This window comes from Nuphar pumila, chromosome 15 (genome assembly GCF_984573655.1).
Source record: "Nuphar pumila chromosome 15, dmNupPumi1.hap1.1, whole genome shotgun sequence".
Taxonomy (NCBI): Eukaryota; Viridiplantae; Streptophyta; class Magnoliopsida; order Nymphaeales; family Nymphaeaceae; genus Nuphar; species Nuphar pumila.
Window position 1 is genome coordinate 78,990,461 of NC_143263.1, and position 22,636 is coordinate 79,013,096.

General features: G+C 40.6%; 1 protein-coding gene and 1 non-coding gene across 2 annotated transcripts; both read left to right on the plus strand.

Moving 5' to 3' along the window:
- The first annotated feature begins 614 nt into the window (after window positions 1–614).
- On the plus strand, window positions 615–10,477 carry LOC149815705 (110 kDa U5 small nuclear ribonucleoprotein component CLO-like). The gene is made up of 10 exons (XM_089988552.1): window positions 615–1,465; window positions 4,729–4,797; window positions 4,908–6,101; window positions 6,193–6,291; window positions 6,398–6,556; window positions 7,190–7,275; window positions 7,357–7,555; window positions 7,665–7,775; window positions 9,449–9,655; window positions 9,874–10,477. The coding sequence occupies exons 1-10, from the start codon at window positions 698–700 to the stop codon at window positions 9,967–9,969; spliced, it is 2,988 nt and encodes a 995-aa protein (XP_089844678.1). The 5' UTR covers window positions 615–697; the 3' UTR covers window positions 9,970–10,477.
- A 6,245-nt stretch (window positions 10,478–16,722) lies between these two features.
- TRNAR-UCG (transfer RNA arginine (anticodon UCG)) lies at window positions 16,723–16,796 on the plus strand. Its single transcript has one exon. It is a non-coding gene; the product is annotated as a tRNA-Arg (tRNA).
- The last annotated feature ends 5,840 nt before the right edge of the window (window positions 16,797–22,636 follow it).

A 22,636-nucleotide genomic window follows, 5' to 3' on the forward strand; every position in this document is an offset into this window, starting at 1 on the left:
TTGCTGATTATTGGCATTCCATTTGTGAATTTGTGAAGTTGGTGATGGGAAATGTTGGTTGCTTTCTTTTGGGGTGGGAGAATTGGAGGGAGGGAAATTCTGGGCTCTTCAATGATAAAAGGCAATTACATCTCTCATGCTATTCAATCACATATGTTTTCACTCAGTTCCTGTGGTTTGGCATGAGGATGATATCTCTTGGCTGAGCATTTTACAGCTTCTTGGATCTTACTGTAGGAGGGCTGTTTCCTTCACTTAAGCATTGTATAATCCATGTATCTATGACTAATCGGTTTCGTCCATACTGATGTTCTGTTAATAGTATTCTTTTTTTCTCCAAAAAAAATGTATGTGTATCCAAATAGGCAAGTGCTCCTTCCTTGATGGAGTGCCGCAGCATTCGTAATAATCGGGGAAAGTTCGGATCAGGCAAATGTGGAACTCATGGGGTTCCGACCCGGTAAGGCCTTTACCAACCCAAATACGAATCTGTACTGGATCCTTCCATATCCAGTGAGATCGGAGTTGGTTATAGTATACTTGTATCCATTCAGAACCGGAACCATTTAGTTGCTACTTGGTCACACTCTGCAACGCTAGGGTTTCTCTCTCTCTCTCTCTCTCTCTCTGAAACTCGAGGGTTTTTCAACTTCGATTTCTCTCTCTCTCTCTCTCTCTCTCTCTCTCTCTTGCCGCCATGGACGATAGTCTCTACGACGAGTTCGGCAATTACATCGGCCCGGACATCGACTCCGACGCCGACTCCGACGGCGGGTCCCCTGGCGGCGACGCCGGCGACGACGACGAGGAGGGGGACGAGGAGATGCGCCGGGCGTCCGACGACGACGACGCCTTGGCGCCGAACGGCTGGCTCTCGGAGCGTCATGGCGCCGGCGAGGACGCAGACGAGCTCGAGGGGCAGGTGGTGCTGGCGGAGGACAAGAAGTACTACCCCACTGCAGAGGAGGTCTACGGAGAGGGCGTCGAGACCCTCGTGATGGACGAGGACGAGCAGCCACTGGAGCAGCCGATCATCAAACCCCCCCGCAACCTCAAGTTCGAGCTCGGCGTCAAGGACTCCTCCACCTACGTCTCCGACCAGTTCCTCCTTGGCCTCATGTCGAACCCAACCCTCGTCCGGAACGTCGCCCTCGTCGGCCACATCCACCACGGCAAGACCGTCTTCATGGACATGCTCGTCGAGCAGACCCACCACATCTCCACTTTTGACTCCGAAAGCGAGAAGCATATGCGGTATACGGATACCCGGATCGACGAGCAGGAGCGGCGGATTTCGATCAAGGCCATGCCCATGTCGCTCGTGCTCGAGGACGGGAACGGGAAATCGTACCTCTGCAACATCATGGACACACCCGGCCACGTCAATTTCTCGGACGAGATGACCGCTGCGCTGCGGCTAGCGGATGGTGCAGTGGTGGTCGTCGATGCGGCGGATGGCGTCATGGTAAGATATGGTTGCTACACGTTTTGTTTCTTAGAGGCAACCAAACGTATTCCCTAAAAAAATCCACCTTTGCTGCTATAGCAATTTGCGGAGAATGAGGTAGTGGGTACTGTATTTTTGCTTTGATTTGTTTTGCGGTAGTTTAGTATGAAAGGGGTAATGATTGCTATACGTTAGGAACATAATGGGGAATCTGTTGATCTAGTTAATCAACGTCTTGATGAGAATCTTCTCTTTAAACCTTCTACTTGTAGATTCCTTTATAAATTCTCAAATTTGCCACCATTTCTGGATGTATTGGAAACGATATCTTAACCCTCCACAACCAAGCTCGCTTCGTATAATGAATTCTAATCATGGTTACTAGAAGCTTTTATGCATCCTTGCAAGCTCGCTTCCCCGAAGCCTGCTTTGCAAGCATACTTTCTCAGTTGCGAGAAGTACACTTTTGAATGCATGAGGTTTTTAAGCACCGGAGTTATACCTTCATCAAAATGCAAAATGTTCAACCTGGGAACTGAATTGTAGAGTAAACTATAAACGAGAACTCATTTTTATTTTTTCACAAAAAATTGTATTTCTTCACTAAAATCTTATGCATTCAAAAGCACTAGGGGTTGGCCTAGGTTCTGACTAGTGACCCAATTCGTATTTTTAAACATATGTGCTAAAATGCTAAAATTAACAGGTTCAATTCTTCAAATGTAAGAAGACATAAAAACATGCTATAGAAATTATAACCACCATATAATCAGTCACGATAAATCACAAGCAACAGTGCACATTGCATGCAAACCACGACTTTTTAAATCTTAATACAATCTCACAGCACCATAAATTAGATTCATTCAATTGTTCAATGCAACAGTAGGAATATTTCCAGGAAACACAACAAATGAAAATTAATGACATTATCAAAATGCAGAGTGGACAGTCAAATCTTACTTCACAGTAATTACTTATGTAACATCAGAAACTCATTGGATTTTTCAAATTTGCATGAACAGAATACATGTTATCAGTTATTAATACATGTATACATCCATCATGTTATCAGTTTGTTAATCACAATAGACTATCAAAGACTGGCTTAAAGCTAGAGTCGAAAAGGTGGTATGTTGAAATTGGGAATTGCCAAGGGAATTTTTGTCTTGAAAAGCTAAACTGGATGTGACTTATTTGTGGTTATGATGCAGGCCTTTCATCCCCTTTTTATTTGCCTCAGAAATAAATAAGCTTGCACTATTAGTGCACTGGTCAATTCCAAGCATTAGTGATGCTGAAAACGAATTTGAATATTAGCATTGTGTTGTTATAATGTCACTTTCCTTCACTTTTTCCAGCTTTGAAATGGTCCAAAACCCATTAGCTGCTATGGTAGTGAATAGGATTTGATGAGCTAAATTTGTTTAGCTTTTAACTGCCACACTGTATTGCATTGCATCGTATAGGAAAATTGCAATTGTCATACTGTATTTTTGTCATATGATACAAGCTCTAGCATGCTATATTTATTTTGCAACGTATTCAATATCATATGAGTGATTATTCGTCGAAATTGAGAGATTTTGGGTTTTTCTTTTTTTTGTTGACCATTTGATTTGTATTTTTTGGAATAAATATTGCCTTTTAATCCTATTTTCAAACCTAAAACAAGAGAGAGGAGTTTCTCCTCTCGTTCTAGTCTTCTAGGTTTTTTAACTTTTCAAATATTGGAAATGTTAGTAATTTTTTCTCTATTCTTAGACCCTCAAGCTGCCTGATTCATTCATAAGGTTAGATCTAGGAACTTAGGAGAGGAAGAGACGAAAACCATGAGGCAAGTGGCTAGATACATCAAATCCTTGAAGTGATGATTCATCACCTACTTTGTGAGCTTTTAGTATTCCTAATTGTATGTTGGGTGTGTATCTCATTCAAATTGATCAACTTCGAAAACTATGATGACAAGCTTGATTCATGATTGAGTTTGACAAAAGTATATATTTGAGTGAGGCCTACTAATGAGTCAATGACAATGAGAGCAAGTGGCGAGGACCATTTGACATGGAAACCTTGTTTACTGGTTTTCAAAGCCTGGATACAGCTTATTGTCTGTTCCACTGACATTAAGGACAGAATATTTGTTGAAATGCCTTGCAAGTGGAGATCAATATATTAATACAATACTATGAAAATCTTTTACAATTTCTTCATATCTGCATAAGTCATACCTAGTTTGCTAGAAATGAAAAGATACGACTAATACTAGAAGGTCGTGAATGATTAATGGGCAACCATCAGCACCAAAAATTAAGAAAACTCAAACATTACCTCCAGAGGAGGTATTTTGCTACCCTAAAAAGCTGGCAACACATGAATCTGGTGGAAGTTCTTGGGCGTATGAAGAAGTAATGAGTAAATGAGATGCTAGATGTTAGAAAAACTGGAATAGGTCAATGTCATTTGCATCAGATGTTATGTGATTATTTTATTGTCTATTGCCTCTTACGTTATCATGAGTTATATACTCAATGATTGTTGATATTTTTCTTTCGTGTGTTCACTTTCTTATTAATTATAATCTTTCTCCTCGTGGTGAAAATGTCAAGTATACATACTTTTAATTTTTATATTTCAACGTAAGTTCTATATTTAATTATAGATCTTTTTTGTGTATTTACGATTTTATGCTATATGAAGGATTTGTATCTGAGACCCTTTTAGTGCATGTTGGAGTATTTTCTACGACATTGTTTTACAGTGATTAGCACTTTATGTTTGGCAATGATTAGCACTATATGATCTGAACCTGTTTCACTTTTTTCAACTAGATATATCAATAGGGTGCTTGATTAACTAATTTAACACTTATGTGGGTTTAACCAAGAGTTTCAGGATCTATGTTTGGAAATGTGTGACGTGCACACGCATCAATTCCCCTTAAAATGACCACAGTGATTCTCACAAGAGTCGCAACTTGAAATTAATAACCTCGTGCTTAACTCAAGCCAAAAGGGATCCTTACAAGTCACACAGTATCTAATACTGAAACCAAATAACTAAAATATTATTTGCTAATAATCTTTAGGCACAGTGATTGAGTGACCCTAATATTGTTGAATCATGAATGTTGATTCTTAACAAAGAGGGTTGGTTTCATAAAACAATGACTACCTTTTTCAGAATGAAGTTTTTTATCTGTTGGGCATGTGTCTTCAGATTCTCTAAGTGAATAGCTGCAGCCATTCTGAAGTTCTTGTCCACTTGAAAATCTTGAACAGGTAAACACAGAAAGGGCTATACGTCATGCAATACAAGAAAGACTTCCTATCGTAGTAGTGATAAATAAGGTGATTCTTCAACTTTATTACCGTACTATAACTTTTTTTGCGTATTCATTTTTTACTATCTTTTATCTTCTGCATGGATCCCACCAGAGTTTTATTTTTTTCTTTTGAAGGTTGACCGCTTGATAACTGAACTTAAGTTGCCACCAACGGATGCATACTTCAAGTTGAGGCATACACTTGAAGTTATCAATGATCTTATCTCAGCTTTCTCTACCACAGCAGGAGGTGTTCAGATAATTGATCCAGCTGCTGGAAATGTTTGTTTTGCTAGTGCAAGTGCAGGATGGTCCTTCACCTTGCAATCATTTGCAAAATTATATGTTAAACTCCATGGAATACCATTTGATGCTAGTAAGTTTGCAGCTCGTCTATGGGGGGACTTATATTATCATTCTGATGCTAGAGTATTCAGAAAGAAACCTCCTCTTAGTGGAGGTGAAAGATCATTTGTGCAGTTTGTTCTTGAACCTCTTTACAAGATATACAGTCAAGTGATAGGTGAACATAGGAAGAGCGTTGAGGCCACTCTTGTCGAGTTAGGTGTGACACTTAGCAATGCAGCATATAAATTGAATGTGAGGCCTCTGTTGAGATTGGCGTGCAGCTCAGTTTTTGGATCTGCAACTGGATTCACTGATATGCTTGTTGAGCACATTCCATCTGCTAAGGATGCTGCAATGAGAAAGGTAGAGCACATATATACTGGACCACAATCATCATTAGTTTTTGAAGCTATGAAAGATTGTGATCCATCAGGTCCCCTCATGGTCAATATAACAAAACTTTACCCTAAGTCTGATTGCAGTGTATTTGATGCTTTTGGTAGAGTTTACAGTGGAAGAATCCAAACTGGACAGACTGTACGTGTCCTAGGTGAAGGTTATTCACCTGATGATGAAGAGGACATGGCAGTCAAATCAGTCACGAAGTTGTGGGTTTACCAAGCTCGCTATCGTCTTCCCATTAGTGAAGCACCTGCAGGTTCTTGGGTCCTCATTGAGGGTGTGGATGAATCCATTATGAAGACTGCAACACTTTGTCCACTGGAAACAGATGAAGATGTCTATATCTTTCGCCCTCTTCGCTTTAATACTCTTCCTGTTGTGAAGACAGCAACTGAGCCCCTAAATCCTAGTGAATTGCCCAAAATGGTGGAAGGACTTCGGAAGATCAGCAAGAGCTATCCTTTAGCGATAACCAAAGTTGAAGAATCTGGGGAGCACACAATTTTAGGCACAGGGGAGATATATTTGGATTCTATAATGAAGGATCTGAGGGAACTTTACTCGGAAGTGGAAGTCAAGGTTTGTTTTTGAACATAATAATGATACAGATTTATGATTTGGGAACATTTTTACCTTAGTTTTGGTTGGCAAAAAATCTTTTTCTGTCTAGGTGGCAGATCCTGTTGTTTCATTCTGTGAAACAGTTGTGGAGTCCTCCTCAATCAAATGTTTTGCAGAGACACCAAATAAGAAAAATAGAATAACTATGGTAAATTAAGATCGACCCTCTGTTTCCTTCCCCTTGTTGGTCAGTTCTAAGACAGTTTTCAGCCATACCATTTTTAAGATTTTAATTTTTCATCATTTGGGTACAGCTTGCAGAGCCGCTTGAGAAAGGTCTATCTGAAGATATAGAGAATGGTGTTGTCAGTCTTGATTGGTCAAGGAAGACAATTGGAGACTTCTTCAAAGATAAATATGATTGGGATTTGCTGGCAGCACGATCTATATGGGCATTTGGACCAGATAAGCAGGTGTTAATAGTTCAGATAAATTTTGAAATATATCATGCACCTCATTCATGCAGATAGCAAGTCATTTTAGTTGTTACAGTGTGGTGATCATTAGAGGCTTTGAAGTGTGATTCCACTTGGCATGCTCTTGCCTTTTTTTTTTAGGCCACTTGATTAGTTTTCCATGTAGGTGCAAATGCTAGGTGTTTTGTACTTATGGCTGTATGATGCGTTTGCTGTCACCAATTTCCTCATTACCTTTTATGCGCACAAAAATTCCCATGAAAGACTTACCTTTGTTGGTGTGCTACGTGCTTGTCAATATACTTTGGCACTAATACAAAGATAAAGGATATTTCAGGAAATAATTCTTTTACCTGTGACATGATTTCCAAATATGATGTGATAAAAAAGTTGTTCCTTTCTCTCTCTCTAAAATTGAATTTTGTTTGCATTCATTTTGATAGAAGCAGGTACAGAAAAAATCATCATTTGGTTCTTCTACAAAATTTCTCTTTCCTCATGGTTGTCATAACCACAACCATGCTGATTGTTTTGTGGACCCTTGGATTTGAAGTCCTTGAATTTCATTCTAGTGGTCATCAGAAAAAAGAGAGGAAAAGTATCGTTACAATGCATTTTCTTGCCATGCAGGGACCAAACATACTTTTGGATGATACATTACCTGGTGAAGTTGATAAGAGTTTGCTGAATGCTGTCAAAGACTCCATTGTTCAAGGGTAGGTTTCATATCATGGCTTGTCATGTCATGTAGAGTATGTTTGTTTACATAGTTGTTTATTTGCATCAATGTCCTGTAGGTTTCAATGGGGTGCTCGTGAGGGACCACTTTGTGATGAACCCATTCGAAATGTTAAATTTAAAATTCTGGATGCAAATATTGCATCAGAGCCTTTGCACAGGGGTGGTGGTCAGATGATTCCTACAGCTAGGCGAGTGGCATATTCAGCTTTTCTCATGGCAACTCCACGCCTGATGGAACCTGTGTACTATGTAGAGGTAAGGGTTGATGTAAATGTTCCGGGAGGATTACTGAACTCTCTTGTAGCTTGATATTTTGCTTTCTACTTATAACTATTTTTTTCGTCGTGTTTTTTTGGGCCATCAGATCCAAACTCCTATAGATTGCGTTTCTGCAATTTACACGGTGTTGTCACGGAGACGGGGACATGTAACTGCTGATGTTCCAAAGCCAGGGACCCCTGCTTATATTGTTAAGGTACAGTATAGTGTCATCTCTCCCCCCCTCTCTCTCTCTCGTGCTGACATGGACCATGTAGGTTGGCTAGAGTTGACTATGACAAATTAGATTATCTGTTACCTGCAGTTATCCTCTTGCAATTTCGTTTATTCAGTTTTGACTTCCATAAAAAGTGGGTGACATGACTCTATGGAGATACTAGATTGATGCCAATGGTTTGTAAAGATCGCTAGAGAGGGAAGTGGAGTTAAGAAGCGTGGTGGGAAGTGAAAAAAAGAATCTACTGTATGCATATTAATACAAAAACATAGATTGGCATGTGCTTAATCTCACACTAATACCATAAACGAGAGTAAGTAGGAATAACAAATCAACTCTTGTGTAAAAATCTATGATAGAGCATGTAGCTGTGCACATTCTTATAATGATACAGATGAATATGTATTTTTGTTAAAAATATAAAAATAGGTTGTCATTCATCACTGGATTTTCTTTTTGAGAGGACCGAAATTTAATTAATATTGGGTAGTTATAGTTGCCTTTCTATAAGAATCACAGTTTCTTTAATTATTGAAATATGTTGTATTCTGATGAAAATGCAATTGCGATGCCATGAAATCATCGCATGTTTTTGTAAGCATGCATCCCATGACATGAGTTTAGAAAGGCCTGACTTCAGCTCTCAAAGTGACTTTCGAGGAAACAGGCTTCTGGTAACAATTGTATCATTAAAGTTCCATTAAAAAAAACCTGATCACATCTGAGAGAAGTGATTTGAATTGTCAGTACTGGAAATGCCCCAAACTATTATTGATCATAGCATAAATTATGTTTGAGTTATATTGGTTCACTCTGCACTGCCAATGTCTTTCTCTCAGGTATACAAAACAAATTGTTTGTGTAAAATAGCATCTTGAGTAGTAAGTCGACCATGATATTAACATATTATGATCTCAACCAACTTTGCATGTTCTCATGGATAGCATCTTGAGTGGTAAGTTGACCATGATAATATCATATTATGTTCTCATCCAACTTTGCATGTTCTCATGGATAGCATCTTGAGTAGTAAGTTGACCATGATAATATCATATTATGATCTCATCCAACTTTGCATGTTCTCATGGATGAATTTTAAGTCTTAGTAAATGCACTGTATACTAATGCTCCCAAAATATATATGGATCATGACAGTTCTGTGTGGTGTCACTCAAGCACTAGGCATCATTATTATTATTTTTTGCACTATATTGTAACCCAGGTGTTGTCTTAGGAGTGTATAGGTGGCATGATCAGTGGGCCATCTAGATCTTTTCTTATTATGCTTTTTCTCAAGGTCACTAAAGCCCATAAAAGCTGTATCTCATCATGTTTGATACTTCCATTTATTGAATCACTGAAAAGATTAGGCCCATAATAGCCATCTTGTGTATGACCATGACGTCTATAATATATTTGGTATACTAGTATAGGTGGGATCATCTGAATCAATACAATGTATTAAACCCCCCTATTGGGCATTAATGTTAAATGACTTGGTGTTGAGGTTCACTTTGGTATGTTACGTTGACATGATTGGAACCATTATATTTTTTTTCAATCTTTAAAATGTTTGTGGGTAAAAAGATAGGGAAAGCACTTGATATGATCTTGATGAGTAACAATCTGGAGCTGCTTATTTAAACTTGCAGGCCTTTTTGCCCGTGATCGAATCCTTTGGTTTTGAGACGGATCTGAGGTATCACACACAGGGGCAGGCCTTTTGCATGTCAGTCTTTGATCATTGGGCTATAGTTCCTGGTGATCCATTAGATAAATCTGTTGTCCTGCGACCTCTAGAGCCTGCACCAGTTCAACACTTGGCTCGTGAGTTCATGGTGAAGACAAGGCGTAGAAAGGTATGCAGTATAAATGTATATCTACAAGTGCATAGACATGTACAAAACACTGGTGCTGGACAGTGTTTGCGCTGGATGATGGCGAACCTTGTATTTTCTCTTTGGTACTGATGAGTACTGCATGCATAAAAGGAAGATGCATATTTATGAATACATGGGCAATTTTAATGACCTTCACTGCGTTGATCTTAAACTGAAGCAACTTGAATTTGTTGCAGGGTATGAGTGAAGATGTGAGCATCAACAAATTCTTTGATGATCCTATGTTGCTTGAGCTGGCCAGACAAGATGCTGATTTGCAGCATATACTGTGAAACCATTGGCATGTGGAAATTTGTTCTTTTCAGCACACCCATGAAAAGAGGACAGGATAGAGCAGCCATGTGATCTTTCCTGTCCAGCTAGGAGAATGAAAATCGTGCTATCTATTCAAGTTCAGTAGCATTTTAGGTTTCTCTATTGCAAGTGCACATGTAAACCTGTTTGTTATACAGTGCGAGCATGGCCTGTTTGAAATTTTGGCTCGATGAAGGTACCAATCCAACATGACTATTTGAGGCAGTTCATGTTCTCCTGCTCAATTGAGGCCAGAGTAAGCGCATTACAGGTGTGTTCTCAAAGTGTGACAATTTTGAGCCTGAGCGATGGCATTGTAAATTATCTGTCCTGATTTCCCCAGCAAATAGAATGATCATCCTGCTCAGCCTGTGCACGAATGTAGTCATATGCTCATATTGCTTTATCATCAAAATGTTTGAATATGCCATCTCATGAAGTGCTTATAATTGCATATGATTCAGCAAGGTTCCATTTACCCCAAAACTCAAGCTTGTGATTGCTTTTTTCCTTTTTCAATTTCATCTGTTCACGCATGAAACTTGATGTCCAGATGTGGTACTTAAGATGCAGTTCTAATCATCGTGAAACCCCCTATTGGAATTTTTGTTAAATGAAAAAAGTGGTCCAAGAATACAATACAAAATTTGTAGCCTGTTTTTGTCCACTTTTCACAAGCACATTTGTTTTGGCTGGGTCCGAGGTAAATCGTCTGAAAATACAGTTTGAAAGCAATTCTGGAATCTGGAGTCAGCCTTCCAGCTAAGATCTGTGACCATATCCTATAATGGTTTGGTGAGATTTTTCTGTTATTCAACACTTGAAAAAGAAGTGCTAAAATAGATGCAGTATTTAAATACGTGTTCATTTAAAAGAAAAATATTTCGTAAAACGATAAAAAAACTCCTATTGAGCCACCCTGATCCTTTGTCATACAACTGAAATCATGGTGGCTACTATCCAGTTTTGGCTGTTGGGGTTGTGTATAAATTTGATCTGAATCAGGATCTGGTTGATGTGCAAGTTGATGGGAGGAGTATTGAATTATGTTAAGAAGAATAGTTTACAAAAAGCTGCCCAACTTGTTTGATAGGAGCAAATAGCCACCAAAAGTTTGGATTAGTACATCTAACTATCTACTTTATCTGAATGCATTTTAAAATGGCCACCTGAGGTATGAAATGACATTTTTAACCTTATCTTATGTCATCTTTGGTCTTCTGTTAAACAAACCAATAATCAGGGCATTTTAGCCACTTATGTGATTAAACAAAGGTGAAGTTAAGGCCAAGTGTGTCTTTAAAAAAATTATAATAAATTATAAAAGAGGCAATTAAATATAATAAGTAAACTATTAGGTGGATTTTTTGTAAATACTGAAAAGTTAGTCAGCTTTTTCTAGGTTATTGTTAATAATATTATTAAGTACGTGGTCAAGTTGCCCTGGTCTGTCCTGAATGGAACATGTGCAAATGAAAAGAAAAGTTCCATTGGTTGATGCACTTTCAGGGTACTTTTATATCCCTCATTTGCTATTTTTGAATAAGGCAGTGGGCATGCAACTATTGGACATAAGACCAGTTGTTTGTGCCAAACTTTATTGGTCACTGGCTGAAAGCAACACGTGTGTACCGTGCTATAGGGTCCATGGTGTCTTGCACGTTGCTAAATGAAAAGCCTATGTCTTTGCCTTGGCATGCGGTGGCGGCAAGAAGCAACACTACATCGCTCGTAAAAAACTCAACAACCAAGCCTTAGTGTGCACGCTATATCTTAAGAGCATCTCCTTAGCTCCATGCTTTGGGCCACAAGAGTCTCTCCGGCCACCCGCTGTTATGTGTCATGTTTCGAGGGTGCTTCGCCACCCGTGACCCATCTCAACTTTAAGCCCATAAATGGAAGACATCCATGTGTCCCAGTCAAGTATTCTCACACAATCATATATGGGAAACATGTCTATGAAGTCATAACACATAAAAGAGCTACTTCATCTGGAGGTGCCACGTCGGTGCCCATACAAGCTCGTTCAAACTTCAGAGCCGTGTATCTCCATGCACATTGAGAATAACTGAGCCAATATCCAAATCTCATTGATACGTTCATATGTGGAAAGACTTTAGTATGGTCATTTCAGCAAAATACGAAGTTTATGTTTGGTAACTCCATTGAAAACAAAAGCAGTACGTTTTCAAGAGATATTAAGGTTCCTCCTATTGGTGGGGGTCAACGCCTATAACACCTATATAGAGAACTTTCTTCTTAACTTACATTGATGCACCACTATGTGGTCTGGAGTGGGCAACCTCTATGTCTCGTGAATAACACATCGAAGTGCACATGGGTGCTCATGAATATGCAATTTTTTCATGGGTATCTCAAGCATGAGCAGGGTCTGTTTTGTCATCTGCCTTGCCGCTCAACCTTGCACCCTTGCGAGGGGCTTGACGAGTGCATATCGAGCAATGATGATTTTTCTTGGCTAGAGAGTTTCACTATGTCATACTAACAACTAGCTTAGGTTGATGGCCGAAAAGTCTTCTCCATCGCAATAGGAGGTTACTCGTAGGATGCATGCTACACTCCATGGGACGCACATGTACTAAAATACAATATGCCTCCCATTCAGCACATCTCAGGAACTCGATGCTCACTCTAATGTCCATGATGTTTATTCAGACACATAGTTGGCTTTATCGACCCTTATCGGCTCGTGCGCTCGTCACAAAAAGGCGACACACCCATCCCTCATTGGCTTGAACACTTGTATGACAAAGACTTTGACATTGCTCCGCTCTATCGACTCGTTTGACTATGCTAAGCATGCATATGATATGCACTGCCTCAAATCCGCTTCCACTAGGCTTGCATAGCTTTTCACTTAAGGTAAGTTGTGTGCCGCACTGTTAGGCTCAAAACTTTTTACACAGTTTTACCTTGTAATAGCTTACCGAAAGCTCTGCGTGACTTACAACAACCTATCAACCTTGTAACCCTTTGTATGGATTTACATACCTGTAATTTTGCATTTCCCTTAATGAGAATGTGGTGCGTGACACTATTGTATGGTTCTCGCGTTCAATGAATTGATTATTGTTGAACGTTCATTTCTCCCCTCTATGCTCTCTTTCTTGCTTTGCTCTGTGATTGTTGTCTCCTTGTAATTGTGTGTTTTCATGTAATACTACATGCACACTTGTTGCCTTTGAAAAGATCTACTGCATTCGCTTTTTGAACTCGCTAAGGCTTGTTGGGTCAATGTTCGCCCAACACCGCACAAGCATTTGAAGTTTAGCACGTGACAATTGGTACCAAAGCTACTTCACCTTGGGAAAGGTAAAGTTTGTCGAGTCTCACTCAACCAAGCGACAATCGTTGATCATGGCATCTGGGGATTCTGGTGTGGTAATACCACAAAAGCCAAAGAGCAAGAAGGACAAAGGAAAGGAACTAAGGACTGAGTCCGCCACCGAAGAAGTGTGGGAAACCTTTTTGGTAGAATCCAACAAGTTTGAAATATTGGTGAAAAGACTCCTATGGGATATGCATAAAATGAAGTCTACAGTGTAGATAGAGTAGACTCGATCATTACTGGATTTGACATCGTGAGGGATCAATGTTAAAGTTGAAACTGAAGAACCAGGCTTTGTAGCACAGAATCCTAGCTCTAGAGCATCGGCCAACAATCGACGGTAATGGTGCAGTCGAGACATCAACTACTTGTCTAAAGGTTCCTAAGCCCAAGAAGTTTTCTGGTGCTCACGATGCCAAGAAAGTAAAAAATTTCCTGTGGCAGATGGAGGAACTCCTCAAAGCAAGTCGTATCAAGGATAAAACCGTTAAGATTTGAGCCCCAATAACGTGGTTGGTTGATGATGCCATTGTCTGGTGGCAAAGAAGACACAATGACATAGAAAAAGGACTTTGCACCATTAATACATAGGATGACTTTAAAAGAAAATTGAAAAGTCATTTTCTTTTAATGGATGCCAATTATCTAGCGTACAAGAAGATGACGAGAGTGAAGCAGACCAATTTGATTCATGACTACGTCAAGACCTATTTATCCCTTATGTCAGAGATTATAGACATGGGGAAGACAAATCACCTCCACTATTTCATGATGAGACTATAACTTTGGGTAGAGTGAGAGTTGCGAAACTAAAAACCTCAGGATCTTGCTAGTGCCTTAGCAATGGTAGAAGTACTTTCAAAATTTTAGCGAAAATCTGAGTATAAGGGAAGACTGTTGAAAAAGATAACTTTTAGAAACAAGAAACAAAATGATAATTGAGATGACAGATAGACTGCCCAAGGGCAGAATCGTCAAGAATATCAAAACCAAAATCAAAACAATTATTGGGGACAATATGCCAAGAACTTGAACTATCATGAAAATAAGAGAATTGATGATAAGGCTGTGAATGCAACTCAGAGAGAAGATCCACCACTGGATCAACCAAGGATGAACACTCTATAAAGAGTATCAATGATCAAGGAATTGAGTGTTGGTGTGCCTTTGTCTAGCAAGGCACTCATGTACGTGGATGCCATCATGAATGGGGCGGTCACTCAGGCCATGATCGATTCAGCTGTCACTCATAACTTCATCTCCCAAGAAGAAGCAAAGTGGTTGGGCTTAAAGTCTAGAAAGACACTGGTGGTCCGGGAGGCCTCGATGGTTTTACCAACTAGAGGCCAGACAATGTGTGGTGGCTTTTTTGATATTTCAAAAGGGGTTTCATTTGTGTTTTTTGAAAATTCAAATGGGTTTCATTTTTTAAACTTTTCTAAATTTGTCAAAGAGATCTGAAGTTAATTTCATGGTTAAGATGCATATAAAAATCATTTTTTTAAAAAGGCACCCTACCAGTTATACAACAATACCATTGGGTTTTGAACATGAACATCCCAACACACGGTGACGTGCACTAGCTGCTCCTACCAGACAAGCTGAATCCCCTTTGGTATATAAATATCAAATTTACCTTATACTGTGTTATGCAGGAGGAGATTTTAGTAATTTTATTGTACACAACCCACTGAAAGTTGAGTGCTGAAGTATCCCTTTAGAAAACAAGATGCCTCTTTTGGATTATGAGGCAAAAGCGGGTTTTTAAATGGAATTTTCTCAAGTTTTTTTTGGAAAAACTGTGGTGTAGTTTGATAACGTGCCGATTAATATGGATAAGATGGAGATAGGCTAGTGATACTTAGTCCAAACTTAAATCTCAATTTTACCAAGTTAGCTCAAGCACCCTTATATCTCCATCCAGTCAAATGTAGGGGTGTCAACCGGTTGGATTTCGTTCGGACCCAAGTGAAACCAGACTTGGACTAAAAGTTTGGGTATGATATCGGATCCAGACTTGGGTCTAATTGGATTCACTATAAGAAAACCATATCCCAACCCAATAAGAACTACATGAACAAAACCCGGACCTTACCAAGAAAAACCATATTTTTTATCATTTTTACATTAAAAATTTGTAGGTCTTAATAGAAACTCGGGTCAGGTGTAAAATTTCACAAACTATACCTGGATCCATGTATTAATCAGACCTTTGGGTCTGAACCCTAGTCTTAATCTGATCTTCTTATTTATCACCATATATACCCGGACCATATAGGGTTTGGTTCGGGTCAGGTCCGGGTAAACCAGGCCCGTTGACACTCCTAGTCAAATGGTTCAACTACTTATGAAACGTACGAAAGGGTACAAATTCTAACTTTTGCTTTATTTGTATTGCAACGAAAGGTGAAAGAGGGATATGCTTAGTTGGCTTTTTGTACATATACTTTGTTTTGTAATTAGAAACTTAACCTAATTTCCTACTATGTAGGAATTTCTTCTAACCAATGACCTAAGGCTCTATCAATACCAATCTTGTGTTCTAAGTCATGTTCTATTGGAAAGCAAAGGTCAAGTATAAAGCCTAGTTTAGAATTTGCACCGAAAAGCATAATCAACAAAACCCAAGTGTAGTCTTTTTATTTTATCCAAACCTCCAATTCATGGAGGCACACATAGTAGTCATAAGTGCTCAAATTGACTTGTTCAATCCTCACCCTTGAGGTCCTGTTGATAGGGGTGGCAATTGGGTCGGGTTGGCGGGTCAGCATACCTCAACACGAACCCGACCCGTTTATTAAACGGGTAACCAGACACAACCCGGTTAACCCGTTTAATAAACGGGTTGGGTCTGGTAAACGGGTTTGTGGGTTAGCGGGCGGGTCGGGGTCGGGTAAACGGGTTTGGGGCGGGTTGGGTTCGGGAAAACAGGTTGACCCGCCCGCCTAACCCGTTTATTAAATGGGTCAGCCGGGTTGGCGGGTTGGCATACCCCTAACACGAACCCGACCCATTTAATAAACGGGGTAGGTGGGTCGACCCGTTTATGACACGAACTCGCCTAAGAAGCGGGTTGGCGGCTCATGTCAGGTTTTGCCACCCCAACCTGTTGACCACCAAAGAGTATACCCAGCTTCGTCCTTGTGGCAAGAAACGTCATCAGCGGGTTTTGAAGGATGGTGTTCCCATGTCAAGTGACAAACCATGGTTGCTTCTATCCAGGAAGGTGAAGCCCTTGTGAGATAATCCAGTTACAATGAAGTCTTAAGTTTGACAGTCACGACTCTGTGATGGGGTTTTCTTTGGGCTAAACCAAAGTAAGTTCTTCTGGGTTACAAGAATCTAATCTAATAAATATCAAGTCAATGTCTTGTTATGAAATGACCGCATAGCGCAGTGGATCAGCGCGTTTGACTTCGGATCAAAAGGTCCTGGGTTCGACTCCCAGTGTGGTCGTATTCTCTTAAAAATTTTTTACCTCAAAAAAGGAAATTTTGAAAAACTATTGTGGGTCAGCAGCTGAACTAATCATGCATAAATTGAAGACGAAGACACCAACCAATCCGCGGCTTTAAAGTCCTTAACAAGATATATGTCTGGCTTCTCTAAGCAAGCATACTTGCAAGGCATTTCAATGAATGGAGTGGGGAATGAAAACCTAAACTGTAAGAAACATTTATAGGTTTTTTAGGTATTTTTTGAAATACTGACCTCACATATGTGATCTATGTGCTTGTTTTAATAAGAATCAGTTTTTGAAGCATTTGATTCCTATGCATGAATATGTTTTTATAAGGTTTTAAAAATCAACGGCCTACAATTTTATAAATTTTTGAAGCTCCAAATACCATTTTTTCTATTTAAAATGTATGATCTAAGTGTCGATTTCTAGTAAATCAATCATGCTGAAAATTTCAAAAAAAAATACCGAAAATCTGATACATATTTTTTAATAGGTAGGTTTGAGAGCTTTTTTATTGGGTAGGTTTTCATTTCCCTGGATGGAGTTATCTAAAGATTATAATGGGTTCACGTATACCTTTATTGGGGCACTGAAAAGTGGAATTATATCAAATATATAAAACCCTGCTTTCTCCCTGAAACATTGCCGGTCAAAAACATAAATATCATGAGAAGCTGACATTTTGAATGTTCAAAATGGCCGGCAAAATATCTGTCTCTTTTTGTGATATATTCGTCACCATGATTGTGATTTCCCACCTTATCCTACTTTTTCTGGATAACTGGTGGCTCCAAATTCCCAATCACCCCCTTAGAGTTGGGGCCATGGAATATTTGCATTTATGATGGAACCGACATTCCTTCAGTACTGGTCCATCCTGTCCCTTTGCTGAATCGAACCCAAGTTGGGACCAGTTTAGAGTAGAGTATTGAAAAGTTTCAATCTGATCCACACCATAGTGCAGGTTGGGCACATGGGTTGCTCTGCAAATTGTTTTTGGTAGAGACTGCAGCCATTACATTTGTCTTGAGCTAGCTACTCCTCACATAGTACTACACGGACTATACCCAGGTCCTAAGGGTGCGTTTGATGCGCGGTTCTCAGCGTGATTCGAACGAAAATTATGCTAAGAATGGCGATTTTCAACAAATGTTGGATGGGACGGACAACGGTGCGTCTGTCGCGTTCTTATTCCTATGTTATTTTCGTCCCCCCCCCCTTTTACAAAAATAACAGGAACCAATGGAACAAAAATTTCTCGATGGGCATGTCGAACCATCTCGCATGCGCCTACTCCCAACATCTCTCTCTCGTTGCGGTTTCCAACAAGCCCCGGCGCCGCCGCCTCCTTATGTTGATCGCCGTCACTGACAACCTCGCAGGTACCCACTTCCCTTCCCGTCGCCGGTGACTCCATAGGGGAGCTCGACATCAACGACAATGCCCCCTCTTTCAGGTATTTTTCTTTTTCTTCTTCCCTTCTTCTTCTTTTGTTTGTCGGAAGGCCGACAGGAGACCGTCGGCCCTACCGCACCTCCCCCTCACTCTTTGTGTTCGTCGGAAGGCTGGTAGGAGGTTGGTGGCCCCCTGCCACGCCTTTCCTTCTCTTTCTCTCTTTGTCTTCTTTTCCCTCGTCCTTCATTTTTCCTCTGTTGTTGGGGGGACGACAGGAGGCCGACGGCCCCTCTGCCGTGCCCTCCCACTCTCTCTCTGTCGCATGTTCATGGCTTCAGCAAGAGCAGTCACCCTTGCTACCATTTGCTTTTCGGCAGGCAGGGGCACGCCCCTGCTGTCGTGGGTCTTCTCAGTAGGCAAGGGCATGCCCCTGCTGTCGTGGCTCTTCCCGGCAGGCAGGGGTACGCCCCTGCTGCCGTGGGTCTTCCCGATAGGCAAGGGCACGCCCCTGCTGTTGTGGCTCTTCCCGACAGGCAGGGGTACATCCCGAAGATCGATCGGTCCATCTTTAACAAGTGCGTTGGAAGCCGAAAGCAGACCTACTCTCGCCTTCGCCTCGCCCAGAGGAAGGACGATGCCTCCGTCGATGAATCAGAGCAGAGGGACAATGATCGAATCGCCCGTCTCTTGAGGGAGTTGTTCGCAAAGGGCAAATCGACGGTTCTTTATCCTTTGGAGAACGGTTTCTTGGCTAGGGTTTTCGATGTTGCCAAAAAGTCGAAGGCGAGATCTGCTGCCAGTGTGGTGGAGAAGGCGAGATCTGCGGTCTGACCAAGTTATCCACACATTATGGTCAAACAACGGACATTTGGAACATAGCATTTGAGTAAGGTCCAAACAAACGTTGGACTTGGAACAGTAACCAATGTTTTGTTCCATTATTTTTGTTCATTTCGTCCAACTATGGACAATCCATCAAACATCCCATAAAGGAACCAAAGTGGCCTGAATTTTGTGACAACCCATTTAGATCCAGTACATATTTCAACAACATAAGGTAAAAAGAAACAAACAGATGAAAAGAGAAAAGAGAGTGTCCTTCGACAGGAGGCCATGGGCATGACTGTCCTGATTCCCATTTGTAGCATAAAAGGCATACACGTGACATGACCAGCCCATCTTTTACAAGCAGACAAGCTACTGTCAATGACTGGTTCTAATCTTGTGGCCGGCCGGGATTCTCTCTTTTTACTCCGTTAAAGTCGCTCGTAGTGTAATGATTGTGAGCTCTTTTCCAGCTTTTGCATTTTGTGGACGCTCTCTTGCTTTCTCTCTCTTCTTCCCTCTTTCCTGCTTGCAAGAACACCACGTCTTCCACCCTGAGCATGCCCTCATGACCTTCTTCCTCTCACCATTCTGCTCACTGTTCTTGCTCTTCGCTTCTTTCTTCTTGAGTTCTTTCTGTACAACAAACACGTCAAGTGAGAGAGAGAACCATGACCACATAAGACCATATAACGCATGCAAGTATCACACACAACACAGTGCATACACACTCCCTGTACTAAAGTGCCATAACTCATGGTGGTGCAATCGTGATTTGTATCGCTGAAGAGTGGGTCCATTGAGACTCCCGGTTCTCAGCAAAGGTTCCCGGACATTAAAAAAAAAAACAAATAAGCTGTAGAAAACAAAAATATTATCTGTATAGTTGTATCTAATGTTTGGTGCCCCATCCACCATGTAGTATTTTGGTTCATAACCATGATAGATTGAGCATGAGAAATAGTACAAGAAGTTGAAAATTCAAATAATGATTGGGTTGGAGAATGCAATAGTAATGTTAATTTGTACATCAAAAGCATTTAAAGAACTTTGTTTTCTTCCCATCTTGGATATCTCGTCAATTACTTGTACTATGGAAAAAGGAGTCCGTATTTTGCCATCAAAGTTATCAAAACCACTATTGGGTCATGTCATTTTCATTGGTTCACCTAAGGTCATTTGGTTTTAAAAAATCGAGAATTACCAAAATTTGGGAACCTTCATTAGTATATTGAGAAAACGTCATAGTGCAATTATGATAAATATGTGCCAATGTTGATAAAAAGGCAATTCAAGATCAGTGCCCCCAACACATTCACCCAGGGGCGGAGCTGCATACTGGCCGGGGTGGGCAACCTGGAAATCCCCCTAATAAGAGGGTGACCCTATTGTTGTGCCCTTCCTCCCCTCCCCCCCCCCTCTCTCTCTCTCTCTCTCTATATATATATATATATATATATATATATATATATATTATTATGCAGGGTGACCCTATTACCCTAGAGGCATCTTTGCCCCATATTTTGTTGAATAAAAGTGAACAAGTTAATTTATTATGCAGTTAGAACTAATGTGCAACTGATGATTTTTTGGATAATCAGAGAGAAACTGCCGTCCTCACGGCTAGGGGTGGCAAAACCTGACACTACCTGCCAACCCGACCTCTTAGGCGGGTTCGGGTTGGGCTTACCCGTTTAATAAATGGGTCGACCCGTGTAACCCGTTTATTAAACAGGTCGGGTTCGGGTTGGGGGTATGCCAACCCGGCTGACCCGTTTAATAAACGGGTTAGGCGGGTGGGTCAACACGCCAACCCGTCTGCCAACCCGTCAACCCGCCAGCCCGATCGACCCGTCAACCCGACCCGCGAACCTGAGAACCCGTTTACCTGACCCAACCCATTTATTAAATGGGTTGGCGGGTCGTGTCGGGTTACCCGTTTATTAAACGGGTCGGGTTCATGTTTGCCACAGTCGACCCGTTTAATAAACGGGTCGGGTTCGGGTTGATGTATGCTGACCCACCAACCCGTCGCGTCGACCCGCCAACCCGACACGATTGCCACCCCTACTCACGGCTTCATTGGTGTGGTAAACCATAGGCCCCCTAGCCTATCAGGAAGTACGTCCAGCTTTCGGTCTTGCAGTAAAGGATCAGTACCCTTGGATTTTGAACTCCTGACGTCCTCTTAACTTGGTGATATTCACAAGTGGCCCCTACCACATGAGCCCTGGTAGGCATTCAACTAAAATAATTGATTAATCAAAGGATAGCAAACTTATAGCAGGCAGCTACGACTAGAGTAAATTTTAAAGCATTAATAATTTTTTATCTTAACTGTCATGTGGTTTTGAAAGGAAAAATGATTTTGTTCTATAATGAATATATGTAAAACTTGAGCTGCGAGTATAAACGTACAACTTAGCAATAACAAAACAGTTTTCAGGAAAAGTTTAAAAAACAAAGGTAAAAAGTTGGAACCCTTACCTCAAGAATTTCTTTGGATTTTGGTTTATGATGGAAGATAATACACCTTCTTCCCATTAATCTAAAACTCTCTGATCTCTCCTCTTGTATTGGTGCTGATGTATTACTTTGGCTGCTAGAGCTACAATCAAGTGCAGTGATTTGGGTCCCAACATCTCTCATCCATGACCCATTTCTTCCCTTCAATTCTCCAATCTCTGCATTGCCTGTATTGCTATACATCAATACACAAGCCATTATACATGAACACATAAAAACGCATGCGTGCTTCAGCTATCCATAAATGCACATACTCAAACCAAGAGTATAAAAATGATAATTTACGTATGGGCACCTAACCTATGAAAATTTTACAGTTTAGCCACTTCAGATTTTAAATATTTAAGAAAAATGCCTTGCATTTTCAGGAATTAACATCCTTTGTTCAACAACACCCATTTGCAATATAGAATTACAAATTTAACCCTGTCTCTCACATTTTAAGGTGGAGAAAAAGGGATATTGGACCATCTTTAACAAAGGTTAAAAACTGTCATTTTCAAGCAACAGTTGATGAAAAAGTAACTCATGAGGCTATGAGAGCCATTTATGAGAAAATGAGGCCTTATTTTAAATATTTAAAGTCTGAGACCGCTAAACGAGAAATCTCCATAGATTAGTCCCCTATATGTAAATTACTTGCATGAGAAAAAAGAAGCATAAGAAGCTGTAATCAAGCATGAGGAGTTGAACCTGAAGGGATGACTTCTTCAATTGAGGGAATGGTGATTGAATGGTGCTCTGTGTATCCATGAGAAGGGAATGTGAGAGGGGCAGACTTGGAAATTCTTGTAAAGGCAGGCACCGCACGGGCACGCCCAGCCCATGTGCCAGCCATACATGAAGAAAGGCACTGGATTGGCACTTCCCCAGACAATGGATTGCTGATGTACTTCTCTGCCTCATCCCACTTTGAGTTCAAAACCTTGCCTTCAAAAAATCTCATTGGCACCATGCTCTCCCTTCCTGACCCGCACCTTGCCTGCTGTATGCCTACTCTTTTTTACCACCAGCCACATATCACATACACAAAACAATGAAATATCCATACATATAATGCAGAAACTAGGTTGTAAACATTATATTT